General features: G+C 44.1%; 1 protein-coding gene across 2 annotated transcripts in view; it reads left to right on the top strand.

The window, feature by feature from the left end:
* Positions 1-17,537, top strand: part of BMPR2 (bone morphogenetic protein receptor type 2) — a 516,537-nt gene that overhangs the window by 398,015 nt on the left and 100,985 nt on the right. For both annotated transcript variants that reach the window (XM_069226041.1, XM_069226042.1), the window contains exon 9: positions 1,333-1,480. In XM_069226041.1, coding sequence (XP_069082142.1) covers positions 1,333-1,480 — 148 coding nt within the window. The remainder of the gene's footprint in view (positions 1-1,332; positions 1,481-17,537) is intronic.

Here is a 17,537-nt window from a genome sequence, read left to right as displayed (position 1 = left end):
ATGTTACGAATGGTTAATGTTACCCTGTAAGCATCTGTTCATAGCATATAGTGCTGTAGATTCACATGCTTCGGCTTTGCTCTTTGGAAAAAAGTAATGATTATGGATATTTTCCATGTCCTTTAACTCCCTTCACTGTGCACACCACACTTTGTCCTCAGCACTGCACTCCACTTACACTACTCGTCCGCTGAGCAAAAATAAATCAGATGTGGCTCCAGTGTGCTGGTGCATTGTGTACAGAGAGAGGGGTCACAATAGGGTTTGTCGCTGAAGCTTCTTAAAAGAAAAACAAGTTGCAAACATCCAGGCCCAACAATAGATGATGAAAGTATGCAGAGCATGTTAATTTTCAGTACCACATGCTATGAACAGGAGGTTTCAAGGTAAGGAACCTTTTCATATCTACACTAAGAAACCACCCACCATCTTGATGTTTATAGAGCTGTGATGATCTGCCTAGAAAAGCAAAAAGCCTTGAGGGTTTCCATGTTGCTCTTCATGATGATCTTTCACCAGGCAATAAAGTGGCTAAAGCTATGGTTGCTATCTGGATTATCTCTTGAATTTCAACATTTTAAAACATTCCAGCAGATCAGCCACTTCATAAACTTTTTACTCATTCCACCAGAGCAGAATCAGCATTTGTGGCATTCAGAAGACATGTTCCCATTGCAAAGTTCTGCATACTGTTTGTAAATATAGACTAGGTACATCTCCTAGAAAAGGTGCAGCTTTCAGACAGAAAGCTCGGAGCAGCTCATTTGTTTGAAGCCTGTTTGGCATAAACTGTGTACTCCAGTAAGTGTTATGAGCCAAGTCGTGAGATCAGATTCACAAACAGTTGGCAATAATTGGGAATAGGACAATGAAAAACAATTATTTTCAGGATAATTCTATTAATCTTACTCCTTGCTCTCTCATCCTCAGGACCAACCTAGCCACTCCTTCATTTTGTACATGTTGTGCTGTATCATTATATGTCAGTAACCTACTGGAACTGTGTTTGGTAGTTGGTAGTGCACATATTGGGAGAGGTTCATACAGAAGGAGGGATGCATGAGCATTACAAACCTTTCTAGCGACATCAGTATTTTAGGGAAGCTTTTTTTCAGTCAGGCTTGCCAGGACAGGCTATTGCCCCCCAGTGAAGGAACTAAAACTGCCATAATCATGGTAAGAGAAATGTTTCATACTTTTATTTAACACTAGCAAGAATAATACAATTATGTAAAATGTTTTCAAAGAACTTTGAAATGAAGTGTAATCGTTTTTCTCAATATTAATATATATATATATATATTTATATATTTTAACTGTTATTATCTTCAGGTTGGCACAATTCGCTATATGGCCCCAGAAGTGCTAGAAGGAGCAGTAAACCTGCGGGATTGTGAATCTGCTCTAAAACAGGTTGACATGTATGCTCTTGGCCTTATCTACTGGGAGATTTTTATGAGGTGCACAGATCTTTTTCCAGGTAAGAGCACAGTAAAAGATATATTTCTGTAATACACTGTACACTCTTTGGAGTGTATAGGTGCTTTAAAATGTTTGTAACAGAACTATTAATATTGTGGTTTGTTATGCATGTTACTCTTCCTTCAAGTGATGAAAGGCTGAGGATAATAGACATTGTTATGACTGAAATGTTTTTAAAAAATGAATTTCTATTGCGCTCTCTTGTTTGAGCAGAGTTACTGATTCATTGCTTAGATTTTATTGCAGACAAATTGTTGCAAGCCTACCTAAGTAAGTGATTCCCAACCTGTGGTCCGGGGACCACCGATAGTCCACAAAGCCTTCTCAGGGGGTCCGTGACTGAGAAAATTAAAAAATATTAACAGATTAGGTCCCAAGCTTTCAGTAATGACTCCGTGTAGAGTCCCCGGATTCCAATTATGATTCAGTGGGGGTCCCTGGGTTCCAGTAATAATAAAGTGGGGGTCCACATAAGTCAAACGGTTGATAACCACTGACCCTAAATGATTGGCTGTTGAAGGAAGGCTTGCCACAGTCAGTGATGGACTACCTCCCTTTGACACCAAACCTCCTGACATAACTTAATTGCTCAGTCAACAGGCTTAAGTAACACCCGGCTCTTTGGCAGTGGTTTCCTTCTAAAGGGCACTGTGCAGCCCCATGCCTTACCTAAGTCACGACAAATCCAAGACATTCAAGCTATAATCCCAATATTTCAGCCTTGGTCCTGGATCTTGGTGAGAGCGGTCCTGAGTGTCTTGGCTTGCAGCCCTCATTTGTCTTGCTGGGCCACTTAGCCAGCTGGCATATGAAGGCTGTGCAGTGGGATCTAAAGTGTCAGTGGGCCAAGCACAGGGCAAAACTTGTTGGATGTCTTATAGGTTTCAGAAGTGCCTGTACAAGATCTGCTCTCTTCTACGGCCAGAGCTGATGATGGTACTGCTGTGCTGGGGAGGTCATCGGGGAGAGGTGGAGACCAGAATTCTGAGGATGATCGGGAACAACTGGGTCCAAGTTATCCTACTAGCTCAGGAATGGTCCAGAAGTGTGTGGTACCAGGAACATCTGGGCATGACCATTTTCTGTCTCCGCAGGAAGGCAGTCTACACCTCTATGTTCGGAGATTGTTCAGAAGCAGTTGACCATGTTCGACCTACCTGCGTGTTCGAAAATATTTGAGGCTTAGTCTGTCGTCCACAATACATACTTCCAACAAGCCAAAACGGTGTATGCTTTGTTATGACTTTGGCCCATTAAGGTCTTGCTGTGGGCACCACTAAAGGTTATTTTTCTTTCCTTTTTAGCCCTTTCATGGTTGCCAAATCAACCATCCTTCTTTCATTTACCCATTGTGATGGTGTTCATTAAAGATTGAACACACATATTCCTCTAATTTGTAATGCAATAGTGGGATCTTAATTTAGGCCTAATGTTCCTTGTGTATTCACTTCAAGCCAGTGCACAGCAGCTCGTTGTGTCTTCTGACCCTAAAACCATCTTCCTCATCCGTATCACTTCAGCTCCTTGCATGAGTAAGCTCCAGGCTCTGTCGGTGCAGCCAGCCTATACCACCTTTTTTCCAGACAATACAGTGTTGAGAACTAGGGTGGCCTGTTTGCCTAAATGTCATCTTTTCACCTAAATGTCATCTTTTCACTTTGGCCTATCCATCATCCTCCCAACGTTCTTTTCCACTCCTCACCCCTTGAAAGAGGAGGAGAGACTCCATCAAAATAAAAAAAGCCATAATCTATCTTTTACATAGATCACATCAAGAACATCAGGTGGACAATCCGCTTTTTCTGAGGTTCTTGGGGCAAAGAGAGCTTCGGTGGTGCAGAAAAGAAAAGGATTTTGTCAAGGTGGATTGTCCTCTGCATTAAGATCTCCTACACATTAGCCAAAAAGCAGCTTCTGGAATGGCTGAGGGCTCTTTTACCAGGGCCACGGCTACCATCACTGCGTTGGCATGCATAGTATCTGTTCTTAACATCTGTCAGGCTACGATGTTGGCATAATTGCACACATTCATTAAACACTATGGTCTTGACAGCCAGGTCTGATGGGAAAGGCAACTTGTTCATTCGGTCTTGCAGGACTTTTTAGTCTGAGCCCACTCCACAGACCAATGAGTCACGACTTTGGTATCCATTCAGGTCAGCAATATGCGGTTAGCAATATCCATCAGAAGACAAGTTATTTACCTTCAGTAATGCCCTTTCTGGTGTGTACTCTGTATAACCCCAGATTTCTCCCTGACCACCAACGTTCTGTAAAATGGTCTCCTTTTTACCGTCTAAAAAGGTCCTAAGTTAAATAACTGCACATTACTTCTGACAATAGTTTGTGCTCTGTGCCCAAGGACGTTGGAAGTCAGTCAAGAAACTGATGTCAGCACTTGAGGTGGCATCTATGTAAGGCTCGGCTCTGCCATTTCCGGGTTGACATGAGGTCTACGTGGAGCCACACAGTGCCACCTAGGGGTGCGAGGAAGCACTGCTGTAAGCTGTCGGATCCAGTCTGGCACTTGGGGAATATTCTGAAGGTGAGGAATCTGCTTTCGCAGTGTAAACTAGAAACTGTTAACCAAAGCAAAGTAATTAGTTGGAGAGCACAGTCCCCCAAAGGCATCATGACAGTAAAACTGAAAGTAGGAGAAAAAGAAAACACGCTTAGGCAAAATGAATAGGTCTTTCCTATACAAGAGCTGTTGGCTTTGGCAATGTGTTTTGTCATGTTGTACAACAGTGTGGCTGTCGTTCACCATGGCTATAAGTTAGTGGAGTGTAAGAGTGGAGTGGGAGAGCAGTGTCGTAGAGTGGATTTGTTGGAATGTAATAGAGTGGAGTAGGAGGAGTAGAGTGTTGTATAGTTGAGCAGAGGGGAGTAGAGTTCAGTGGTTCAGTGGCAGAGTGTGGTAGAGTGGAATAGGGTGGAGTTGGTTGGATTGGATATAGGTAGTTGGGTGGATTGGATTGGAGTAAAGTAGGGTAGATTGAATTGGGGTAGAATGAAGTGGATTGAGTGGAATGGGGTGGATTGGGTGGAGGTGAATTGAAATGGGGTGAGGTGGTTGGGGTGGATTCGAGTGGGATGGATTAGATTGATTTGGGGTGGGTCGTTTGGTTTGGAGTATTATGTGTGGGTTGAATTGGATTGCGGTAGGGTGGATCGGACTGGACTGAGGTGGATTAGGTTGGACTGAGGTGGGGTGGATTGGATTGGAGTGGCCTGGATTGGACTGGAGTAGGATGGATTGGATTGGACTGGACTGGAGCAGGGTGTATAGGATTCAAGTGGGGTGGATAGGATTGAGGTGGGGTGGGGTATATTGGATTGGGGTGGGTTAGGTAGTTGAGGGGGGATGAATTGAATTGGGGTGGACTGAACTGGGATGAACTTGGGTGGATTTGAGTAGAGTGTGGTGGATTGGGGTGGGCTGCAGAAGGGTGGGTGGATAGGATTGGGGTGGGGTGTGTTGGATTCTTTTGGGGTGGACTGGCGTGAGTTGGGGTGGATTAGATTGGAGTGGATTAGATTGTAGTGGGGTAGGCTGGATGGATTGAATTGAAGTGTGGTGGACTGAACTGGGATGGGGTGGATTAGATTGGATTGGGGTGCGGGTGGATTGGATTGGAGTTGAGTGTGATGGATTGGGTGGAGTGGATTGAAATGGGAAGGGTTGGATTGGATGGTGGAGACTGGTAGGGTGGATTGGGCTGGGGTGAATTAGACTCTGGGTGATTACATTGCAGTGAGTTGGATTGGATTGGCATGGAGTGAATTGAAGTGGGATGGGGTGACTGGAGTGGGATGGATCTGATTGGGGAGGAATAGATTGGGGTTGGTTGGATTAAGGTGGGGGGTGGATTGGATTTGAGTAGGTTGGTTTGAATTGAGTGGGATGGATTGGAATGAGTGGAGGTATTGAGTGAGGGGGGATTGGAGAGGATTGTGGTGGATTGGACTGGAGTAGGGTGGATTGATTGAAGAGAAGTGGATTGGAGGGCAGTGGGGTAGATTAAAGTGGTTTGGAGTGGAGTGGAGTGGGGTGGATTGGACTTGAGTAGGGTGGATTAATGTTTACTGACTTGGACTGGAGTCATGTGGATTAAGAAGAATTGTATTGGGGTGGGAATGGACTGGGGTGATGTGGGTAGACTGGATTAGAGTGAAGTGGATTGGGTAGCGGTGGACTTTGAGTGGGTGGATTGCATTGAAGTAGGATGAGTTGGATTGGAGTGGGATGGATTGGGGTGAGATGGGTTGGATTAAAGTGGTGTGGATTTGATTGCAGTGGGGTGGATAGGACTGGGGTGGGATGGATTGGGTGAGGTGCATTGGAGTGGGGTAGTATGGACTGGGCTGGATTGAGGTGGATTGGATTGGTGTGGGGGGACTGGGTTGTAGTGATGTGGGTTGTGGAGGATTGGATTGGGGTGAAGTATAATGGAGTGGGGAGGATTGGGGCGAGGTGGATTGGAGTGGGGCAGATTGTTTTGGATTGAAGTGGGGAATGTGGGAGTGGAGCAGGTTGTTTTGGAATAAAGGGGGGCAGATTGGAGTGGGACGGGCTGTTTTGGATTGAAGTGGGACAGATTGGAGTGGGGCAGATTGTTTTGGATTGGACTGATGCAGTTTAGAGTAGGACAAATTGTTTTGGATTGGAGTGGGGCAGATGGTTTTGGAGTGGGGCAGATGGTTTTGGAGTGGGGCAGATGGTTTTGGAGTGGGGCAGATGGTTTTGGATTGGAGTGGGGCAGATGGTTTTGGATTGGAGTGGGGCAGATGGTTTTGGATTGGAGTGGGGCAGATGGTTTTGGATTGGAGTGGGGCAGATGGTTTTGGATTGGAGTGGGGCAGATGGTTTTGGATTGGAGTGGGGCAGATGGTTTTGGATTGGAGTGGGGCAGATGGTTTTGGATTGGAGTGGGGCAGATGGTTTTGGATTGGAGTGGGGCAGATGGTTTTGGATTGGAGTGGGGCAGATGGTTTTGGATTGGAGTGGGGCAGATGGTTTTGGATTGGAGTGGGGCAGATGGTTTTGGATTGGAGTGGGGCAGATGGTTTTGGATTGGAGTGGGGCAGATGGTTTTGGATTGGAGTGGGGCAGATGGTTTTGGATTGGAGTGGGGCAGATGGTTTTGGATTGGAGTGGGGCAGATTGTTTTGGATTGGAGTGGGGCAGATTGTTTTGGATTGGAGTGGGGCAGATTGTTTTGGATTGGAGTAGGGCAGATTGTTTTGGATTGGAGTAGGGCAGATTGTTTTGGATTGGAGTAGGGCAGATTGTTTTGGATTGGAGTAGGGCAGATTGTTTTGGATTGGAGTAGGGCAGATTGTTTTGGATTGGAGTAGGGCAGATTGTTTTGGATTGGAGTAGGGCAGATTGTTTTGGATTGGAGTAGGGCAGATTGTTTTGGATTGGAGTGGGGCAGATTGTTTGTTTTTGGATTGGAGTGGGGCAGATTGTTTGTTTTTGGATTGGAGTGGGGCAGATTGTTTGTTTTTGGATTGGAGTGGGGCAGATTGTTTGTTTTTGGATTGGAGTGGGGCAGATTGTTTGTTTTGGATTGGAGTGGGGCAGATTGTTTGTTTTGGATTGGAGTGGGGCAGATTGTTTGTTTTGGATTGGAGTGGGGCAGATTGTTTGTTTTGGATTGGAGTGGGGCAGATTGTTTGTTTTGGATTGGAGTGGGGCAGATTGTTTGTTTTGGATTGGAGTGGGGCAGATTGTTTGTTTTGGATTGGAGTGGGGCAGATTGTTTGTTTTGGATTGGAGTGGGGCAGATTGTTTGTTTTGGTTTGGAGTGGGGCAGATTGTTTGTTTTGGTTTGGAGTGGGGCAGATTGTTTGTTTTGGTTTGGAGTGGGGCAGATTGTTTGTTTTGGTTTGGAGTGGGGCAGATTGTTTGTTTTGGTTTGGAGTGGGGCAGATTGTTTGTTTTGGTTTGGAGTGGGGCAGATTGTTTGTTTTGGTTTGGAGTGGGGCAGATTGTTTGTTTTGGTTTGGAGTGGGGCAGATTGTTTGTTTTGGTTTGGAGTGGGGCAGATTGTTTGTTTTGGTTTGGAGTGGGGCAGATTGTTTGTTTTGGTTTGGAGTGGGGCAGATTGTTTGTTTTGGTTTGGAGTGGGGCAGATTGTTTGTTTTGGTTTGGAGTGGGGCAGATTGTAGTGGATTGGATTGGGGTGTACTGCACGATTGTGTGTTAAAGCATCATTTCAGAAATTACACATAATAAAAAATTAAAAAAAGGATAATTGTAATCTTTCAAGAAGAGTGACCAAGAGCAAAAACAAAAGAAAACGTGAGTGGAAAGTGAGAAAAGACGACTTGGAAAAAAAAGAAGAAAGTTAGTTATAAAAATAAAACTTTGCATTTTTGTTTGTCCTGCAGGACACGTTTTTCTCAGTCACAGGCCTTGTGTTTGCAGGGCACTAGAAGTTAAAAAGAACAAAATAGTACCTCAATCTCGTCTGGAGCAGGGGGCGGGCACTGATAAAGTCAGACAAACAATGCTTGGTCCCTGCTCCACTGTGAGGAATTGAAATGATGCTTGTCCTACAGTGACGAATTGCAAGGCTGTAAAGAAGAGTGCCATGCAAGCCAACAAATGATAAGAAACCGGTGTGCTCTAAGCCCTTTACTGTGCACACCTTAGTCTCGCAAGTGAGACGCATGTGCTAGCGCATGCACTTGCAGGCTCTACCCTAAAAAACAGTTGACACTAAAATATATTTTTTTAAAGGTCTGCATAAACGTTCCATGCTTAGCTATTTACAATAGGTCCAGAGATAGCCTATTTCAGAGCTGTGGATCTATTACAGAGAATGACCAGCCACTGAATTATGCACTACATAAAATTGAAAGGGGTTGGAAGGTAACTAAATGAAGGATGACACCGGATTCTAGAAACCGGGAGCAGCGTATTGGACCATTGTGGTGCAGATACATTTAGGTGCCAAATCATAAAACCTCTGATGAACAAAGGATGAAGGCTTAAAGTGTTCTGTTACACGGGGAACCAGTAGAGAGAGTGGCACGCGTCAGTGACGTGACAGAATTTGGAATAAATTATATTGACCTGAGCACCAAAATATTGTACTATTTGGAGCTTAACTGTGCTAGACAGAGCCATTTGCATAATGTAATCTGGATATTAGGGCAGCTTCCATGACTGGAGGCTGAAGGCACTTTGGTTTAAAACGGAGTATCCTCCTCAATGGTCCGATCGGATAAAAACAAGCTTGCAGCATATCAAAACAAATCAAATATTCTTGACCTTGTATAAATCAGGAAGAGAACAACTCGTATCGCAGGGCTAAAGGCTGCTGTGTCAAGAAGTATTAATTTTTCTTTTAGCAATCACACTGTCCGTTCTATCTAATTTTTCTATTCCTGTGTACAACCATAGTGCTGCACAAGAGTTAAAAAGAAACCAGAACAGTTGGATAGACAATAGACCCATAGATTGAATTTACCACTATTCAGTAGTCCACAAAGTACTTATGGTAGCACAAGTTGATATTTCTAGTTTTGAAGCACAGTTTCAGGAGTACTGAGCTTTGACCTTTTTACGTTTTTTTCCCGTAGTCATTTGACTTTAGCTATCATTTAAAGTCTTTTCTGTGATAGCGAGGTTCTTCTTTACCTTGTGCTGTAGGTTCACATGGTGTGCAAACGTTTGTGAGTGTGGACCGTGGATATTTCTCAACAACTGAATATGGCGCTGTCTTGAAGCCCACAATCCCTCCCATTTCCACCTCACTACCATTTATAGGTTGTCTAATTCAAAACCACCTGTGCAGTCATGAGAGTAACAAGGGGAAGGCTGGGATAAACTGGTCCGCAACACAAAAATCTCTGTCTCAATAGGTTTTCTACCGAATCCCAACAGTTCCATATGCACAACTTTGGAACATTTCCAGCTCAAATGAATGATAATTCACGAACGGCATTTTTGGTCTTCATAAGCAAACATTAAACAGTGGCTTGAAGGGGTGTTGTCTGTTAATGTAGTCTACTCTGAACATTGTTATAAAACAAAGCTGTCTGGCATTGTAGACTCAATGCTATAGAAGCAGAGTCTACTAAGAGTGAAACATTTTAGGAGGAAATGTTTGGGAACACATTCCTAAATTTAAAAGTACCCATCTGCACGTTTTGGTGGAAAATGTCCTAATATCCTTCATAACATTATCATAGGCTCGTTTAGGGCAAAACGTACAGTCACTAGACGCGAACGAAGCATAGAGACCTCACTAGTTGTGCAAAGACATTGCCAACATCATCCGCAAGACATTCTTCCTCAAAAGATCAACATAGACTTTGACATAATAGTCCATAAGGCGACACTAAAAGGTTCATCAACCTCATATCTAAATTAATATTTCTTCTATGCTGATGAATCCAAGATGAAAATGAACAGCTTTCAAGACTGAAAAAATTATGATGTGAAATGTTTTAGTCAAAACATTCCCTTCAGTGAAGGACATAATATTTTGAGGGAGCTATTTTTCCTTCAGCTGAAAACTAGAGAGAGCCGAAGGAATTAAAGGTCAAATGGACCGTTACGTACACCAAATAATAGAGTCCGATCTGGCTGCATGTGGCTCACAATATGACACATATTCTAATACCACATATGAAGAGAGACTCATTAACACATTAACTATCTCATGTTTATCTGCAGGCATTACATATATGTATAGGATAGGCCATAACAGAAGAGCCTTATTAGGCGCCTTGTGAAGTCCCTACATTTGAACCACCCTCGTTTATAGAGCAGGAGGTTTATATATGATGATGGAGAGACAGCTGAAGGTGTATTCTGGAAGAAAGGTTAACATTACTGTAATGAACATCTTGCACTTTATGCTAATGTTTTGCTCCCTTCCAGAGATACCCCCATCCAGCTAAACTGTGGTTGGTTAAACCTAGGCTTGCAGGAACCTATGGACGCTGTTCCATGTGAGTGGGGAGAATGAGTGAAAGATGGAGAAAGTGAGGGTGAGCTTATACTTGGCCACAATCTGTAATAGTTGGTACTTAAAGAAAGTGTTCAAGGCCTGTGTATCTCCACCAGGCCCTGATGCTTGTTTGAATCTGAGGAAGTATGCCATGGAGAAGACGTGGAAATGCTACCCATATACTTACTTGACATAGTCACAGGAGGATATCTACCAGTGTCATGTCAGAAGTAGTCAGTTACTTTTAACCTGTACTACATCAGATTCTCAGTGGATGCATCAGGCAGTGCTAGAACGAATTCTTTGGGTTTAGTAGTCAAGCATCATCTATGACTACCAATTTGTGAGAGTCTATGATAAGAGACAAAGTGAACCTGAGGAAGACTAGCCCATTTCTCCGGACCATGACTGTTAGCCATGTTAGACATGTTAGCATGGCCACAGTCAACTCAATCCCTGGGTGAGAGTTCACACAATGGCTTCACAGTAAAGGTGGAGCTTGCACTACTGCACTCTGCATACCATTGTGGCAAAACTGACAGCAGGTCCATCATTGGAAGCAATCCAATCTCATGTATCAAAATTGTCTGGGTTCTGAGGGACAACACAACATACTGCAACAAGGACACACAATCTCTCTTGAGCATCACATTTAGCATAAGAGATTTTAGACTGGGCACCACAAGAGAGCACATGCAGAGAAGTAGAGCATACTATTGGAATAAGTGGTAAATCGCAACCACTAGAGTAATCTTTAAGTGGGAACTAAAACTGGATACTCTAGATCGAGTATTTCAAGCACAGGGAACACCTGTCTGTACCCAGTCAAAGGCAGGTAAGACTAAGATTACTGATACATACACCCAAAACAATACTCTCTATGGAAATGCACTGTGGAAAAATAGGTAGGGAATATTTACACGCACTTTTCTACAAATTCACTTGATGTCACAGGTGGTAAAATAACGTGGACAATGATAATGATACTCATTCCACTGACATTGTCAAGAAGTTACATATCCCATAGCTATTGGTAGAATGTGTAGTATAGTGCCTAGAAAACCACATGTTGCTTGCGCTGACAGCACTTGAGGAGGTGTAATTGGCAGCCTATATGTGAGATAGAGAAATTGCTTCTTTATTTAAAGTACCAGTTACTAAGGCTCTTGCGGAAGTCCTTAAGATGATTTTCCTATAACTTAATACCATCTTATGTAGTGCTAACTAGATTAATGCCACTAACAGTTGCACAAATGTTTAAATGCCCTCGCAATAATGACCAAAAAAATGGCTTTTTAAAAATGGTGGTAACTTCATATACACAAGTTATTCATTTTCGGGACTCTGGCAATCAATTTTTTGTATACAATGTCACAGTGGCAGGGTGGTTCTCAAAGCCCACACCCACATTTGCACCAAAGGTAGTTTCACTGCTTCATGTTAAACTGTAGAACTGCCAACATTCCTCCAAAATCTGCAGTCACCATCTGGGAGATCATGATACATTCTAGATACCAAGAGAGAAATAGTTTACACCATCTAGATACAACTAATTGGGTAAAAAAAAATCCTAACGCGGTAGATTTTCACTGATAGCACAGGGATAATACTGATAAAAAGGAGTTATTGTCCAGTGGATAATAAGCTGTATTCAGACAAATTAAAAATTAGCTATTTATCAGTTAGCCGTTGCAACACAAACACAGTTTATTAGAAAGGAACTTATAACCTTAGTTTTCTTAAGCAACGGAGATGCAAGATGTGTGTGAAGCACTAACATGGAGTTCACTCCAAGCTTTCACGTCATCTCAGTGATGCAGCAGTAGTGCTGAGAATCTTAAATCTAGAGATTTACTCCAACTACTGCCTAGAGAAAAAAGAACTGGCAAAGCCAAATTGTTTTATCTTTCCAAGCCTACAATGCTTTATTTTATTAATTTCTTTTGCAAACATATGTAATAGGTATTAAAAGCAGTAAAAAAGTAAAAAGACGCTGCCATCCAAAGGTGGTATACATATGTTGGCAAATAAATATCTAAAAAAATGACCTGTCACAAAAAGTTTTCCAAAAAAAAAAACATGAAATAAAAGCAAAGATTGACCTCCCTGCCATGGCACTGGAGTGGATTACATTTAGGCAAATGTAAACAAGGAAAATGCTGCCATAGTGAACTCATCAAATAACTGACTTGGGCTGACATATCACCTCGGTTTTTCTTTTGTGGTGGATAAAAGCAACATGTGAATGATAATTGAGCACACAAGTGAACAAAGGAGACTGACCAAAAGCCTCTTCGTTTTGCATGTTTATAAGTATGTATTTTTATTATGATTTTTGTCTTTTGGAAAACATGAGGCTGTTTAAACAACTAAAGTTTTCTCTAGGCCAGACCTAAAAAAAAAGAAAAAAGGACCTAGACCTATTTCTCCAACCCTACGGTCGCTGTAAATGACATCACCCCTTCTCAAGAACTGTGCAACACCCTGGGGGACTTCTTCCATAGCAAGATCTCTGTCATCTATGAAAACTTAAAACCTCAACCCTCCTCCGACGACAGCATCCGCTGGCTCCCACCCACAAACACAAAATCTGAACACCCTCTCACAACCCAAGCCACCAACTGCATCATGAACTCTGTTTACTTAGGAGCACCCACTGCCCACATCACATCTTTGACCTCAGGGCCAAGATGATTGACAACAAGCTCAAAAAATCCTAGACACGTCCATCACCTCAGCCTCTTTCCCAGAGTACTGGAAACACACTGAAGTAAGGACCCTCCTGAAGAAACATTCTGCGGACCCAGCAGACCCCAGGAACTATCGACCCTTCTCCCTGTTTCCCTTTCCAGCAAAGGTCCACGAGAAGGTACAAGAAGACAACCAGCAACTCACCCCTCTGAATCCGGATTCCGAGCAAACCACATTACTGAGACAGCCTTGATCACAGCCACTGACGACATCAGGGCCATCCTAGACTGCAGCGAAACAGCTGCCCTCATCCTACTGGACCTGTCAGCCGCCTTCGACTCTGTCTCCCACCACATCTTGATAAACAGACTATTCCACATTGGAATCCAGGGAAACACCCTCAAATGGATCGCCTCATACCTCACCAGAATAACCCAGAAAATCCAACTCCCTCCTATCCCCTTTGAATCTGAGAAGATCTGTGGCATCCTCCAAGGATCATCCCTCAGCCCTACTTTTTTCAGCATATACATGACCCCCTGGCCAACATTGTCAGATCACACATGCTCAACATCATTTCCTATGCCAACGACACCCAGCTCATTCTCTCGCTTTCAGAAGAACCTACCACCATCAGAGCCAGCTTCCACAAATGCATGATGAACATCACCGACAAAATGAAGGACAACTGCCTCAAGCTGAACACAAATAAGACAGAAGTCCTCATCTTTGTGGAAAAATACCTCACCATGGAACGACACATGGTGGCTCTTGGAACTCTGAAGATCCCCCTCGCCCTGATGGGCATGCACGCAACATCAGCATCATCTTGGATAGTGAGCTACCTATGACACAGTAGGTAAACAAAGTCTCATCCACCTGCCTCCACTCCCTACGCATGCTCTGCAACATCTTCAGGTGGCTCCTAGACTGTTGCAAATGCCCTTGTCACTAGCATGTTGGACAATAGGAACACTCTATGTAAGAATCATCGCACGTCTACTGAAGAGACCTCAAACAATACAGAACTCAGCGACAGGATTCGTCCTCCACCTCCCCAAACGGACCCACACCACACTTCACCTTAAGAAGCTACACTGGCTTCCGATCCAGAAAAGGTACCAGTTCAGGATGTTGACACACACAGTATTGGACCAACATACATCAACAAGCACATGACCTTCCCCCAACCAACCAGACACCTACAGTCCACCTCCCTCTCCCTCGCAGACATCCCCTGGATCCACAGAGCCAACCACAGATGATGCTCCTTCTCTCATCTGGCGTTCAGAGCCGGCAACAACCTCCTCCTGTACCTCAGAACCTCCCCATCGCTACAGCAATTCAGGAAAGGACACAAAACTTGACTGTTTGAATGAGCAAATCACCTTGCAGCATCCAGCACTCCTGCTCCTTGAGACCTTCACAGGTGATTTGCCACACTTTACAAATAACTGATTGAGACTGAAAAGCTGTACATCGAAGGACCATAGGGGTGGGTGTTTACATATTTACATCGCAAAGAAGAACATGCAAATTGTGGTGTTTGTTCTGAAGAATCTAAGATGTCACTACACTGGGCTGCCATTTGGCCTAATTTCTGCTTGTCCTCCAAATATATTGCTGTGGTAGTCGCCTTCCTCAAAATGAAAATCTTCATCTACCCATGTTTATGTGGTTGGCTTTGGAAAACAGGTTCTGCAAAATGTTCATGTGACCTATGAGCTCTTCTAGAAACTGGGAAAGTATTCATTTATGCCAAACACATAGCAGTCCCAGTAGAAGACTTTTGGACGTGTTGTTTTGTAGCTAAGTTGTTTGTTTTTCAACCTGGCGACCCAGGTTTTAATCCTAGCTTTGGCACTTCACTGAAAATTGTGTGATTCTGGGAAAATTATGTTTGAGGCATGTGTGGCTGTAGATACACATGCTCTGCATACTCCTGCCATCTAGGGTTGGGTCCGGGTATGTGCTAGTTGTTTTTCGTCAAAGAAAGTCTTTCCAGTCACAAGGTAGAGTGATTCCTCCTTCTCAGTGGTACTGTGCATGGACATCGACTCCATTGTTAGATTGTTTTTCACTGCCATCGGGTTTGGGCGTGTATTCCCGCTCTGAGTCAAGACCGTCATCGATTCCTTCTTTCGGGCCTAGTTTATTTCGTCATTATTGTTATTGATTGTGTTTTCTTCTCTTCTTTCTCAACCGAATGCTGAGTCAATGCAGGATTGTTGATGATCTTCGAGGTCCTTGCCTCTGGGGGGCCTTCCATCTCTATCTCCACTTCTGTCTTCCACATTATGACCTCCCAGTGATGAAATGAACGCCATTCAGATTTTGCCCTTGTTGCCATGCAAGGCAGAAAAAGAGTCATGCATCAACAACAAGAGGCCCTTGGACCACCACTGCCTGGTCGGCACCGAGAATCCAGTTTAGATGCTCTGCCCTCCAGCTTTGTGCTGAAACACCCCTAAAAGCCGAAAGCTTCTGTGCTGACAACCTCCTCCGCTTCCATCCACCCCAGGGCCGGCACGTTCCTCAGTGTTGGCACTGAAACTCAAGCTCGACTTCGAAACCAAAACCTCCAAGACGGTGCGGAAAAAGACTGCTGAGATAGGTGTGGAATCCATTCTCCAGAAAATGCAGGAAATGCTGGACTCTAAATAAAAGCATATCCAGATCGAACTAAAGACTGGAAGGATATTGGCTAAACCACTACCTCCCCAGCCATGGCCTTCCAAGAGAAAACTCTTTGCAGGAGGGCTGAACATACCCATTCCAGCCAAAAGGAAGAAGTCTGACAAGGCCACCAGTCCTTTGCTGCCAACTCTGCCTTCTCCACTACCACAGCCACCTGCACAACCTCCCCTGCCAATATCAGACATGGCTCATTCACCATATTCTGAAGTGGAACCATTGAACATAACCCCTCAAGGCTGCCCTGCATGACACTGGATTACCCAACCCAGCAGATGACTCCTTTCAGGTGCCTCAAAACACTGACCCCTGGGCCACATTCAATGTAGATCCACCCGGGGACACAGACCAAAACCTGTACCCAGCACGCCCTTGCCCCTTGATGATTCAACAACATATCAGGAGCCTATAGCCAGGATGGCTAATTTTCATGGGATACAGTTACACAAAGAACCTCTTGAAGAGTGTTTTTCGTTTGAAACACTGTTATCCACCCACAGAGGCACACAATACTTTCCAGTACTGAAAGGCATACTTCACCATACAGAGGATATCTTTGAAGACCCTGTCAGGTCCCGAGTTATCACCCCTAGGGTCAATAAGTAATAAAAGGCCTCACCGTCCGACCCAGTATACATAAGGGGACAAGTACCACCAAATTCCCTTGTGGTAACAAGTGTCAGAGGCTAACTCACTAATGGCAGGCGACCCTCCACTGCCTGACAAGGAAAGTAAAAGAATTGATGCAGCAAGCAAACGGGTTGCTACTGAGTTGGCTAACCAGTTCAATGGGGCCATTAGGGCTCTACGTCTGTGGTCGCTGGGAAGACACGGAGGAACTTCTCCAACATCTCCCAGATTGGCACTGGAAAAGGGGTCAGGAATTACTGACAGAAGAGAACCTAATTTCTAACACTTCCATTGGATGTGCCCTAGACTCTGCTACACCACAGCCAGGAGTATCAACACACGTGTATTCCTCCACAGACATCCACCTCTGCGTATTGCTGGCTTTAAGTTTGATGTTCAGCAACACATTCTTAACTCCCCCCTTTGATAAGGAGCATCTCTTTGGCCTACAAGTCGATGAGACATTAGAAAAAAATCAAACAGGACACAAACAGTTAAGTTCAAACTTGGCTTTTAGAGGATCCTTTTGTCTCTCCACTTACCGCGGTGGTTCAAAAACCACCACCCCTTGACCTTCCACCTTCTAGCTGCATAAACAGAGTCAATACTCTCTCACAAAGTACTACTATAGGGGCTCCTATAGAGGAAGCAACTCAAAGGGAGGGGGTGCTTCCGCACGTGGTACTACCACCACTAGTAAGCAGTGACTCCCTCCCCCCCCCCCCCCCCCAACCACACTACACCTGCCAGGGGATGCCTACAATGTTTTTTCCTCACCTGGCAGCAAATAACAGACCAGTGGTTATTGGACATTATCCCACATGGTTATTGTCTGGAGCTCATTACCACACCTCCCAACATTCCACCTTGCACTTATCGGCTCTCCTTAGAACACCAGACATTACTCAAATAGGAAGTACAAACACTCCTTCCCAAAGGAGCAGTAGAACCCATACCTCTCCAGCACCAAGGTCAGGGCTCATACCTAGAAAGAACGGTACTCTCAGGCCAATCCTGGATTTAGGGCTCCTCAACAACTACAGTCTCTCAGATCACTTCAATATGGTCACA

The sequence above is a fragment of the Pleurodeles waltl genome, chromosome 3_1, assembly GCF_031143425.1.
Source record: "Pleurodeles waltl isolate 20211129_DDA chromosome 3_1, aPleWal1.hap1.20221129, whole genome shotgun sequence".
Lineage (NCBI taxonomy): Eukaryota > Metazoa > Chordata > Amphibia > Caudata > Salamandridae > Pleurodeles > Pleurodeles waltl.
The sequence above is the reverse complement of the archived record's forward strand: the minus strand, read 5'-3'. Positions and strand labels throughout refer to the sequence as shown.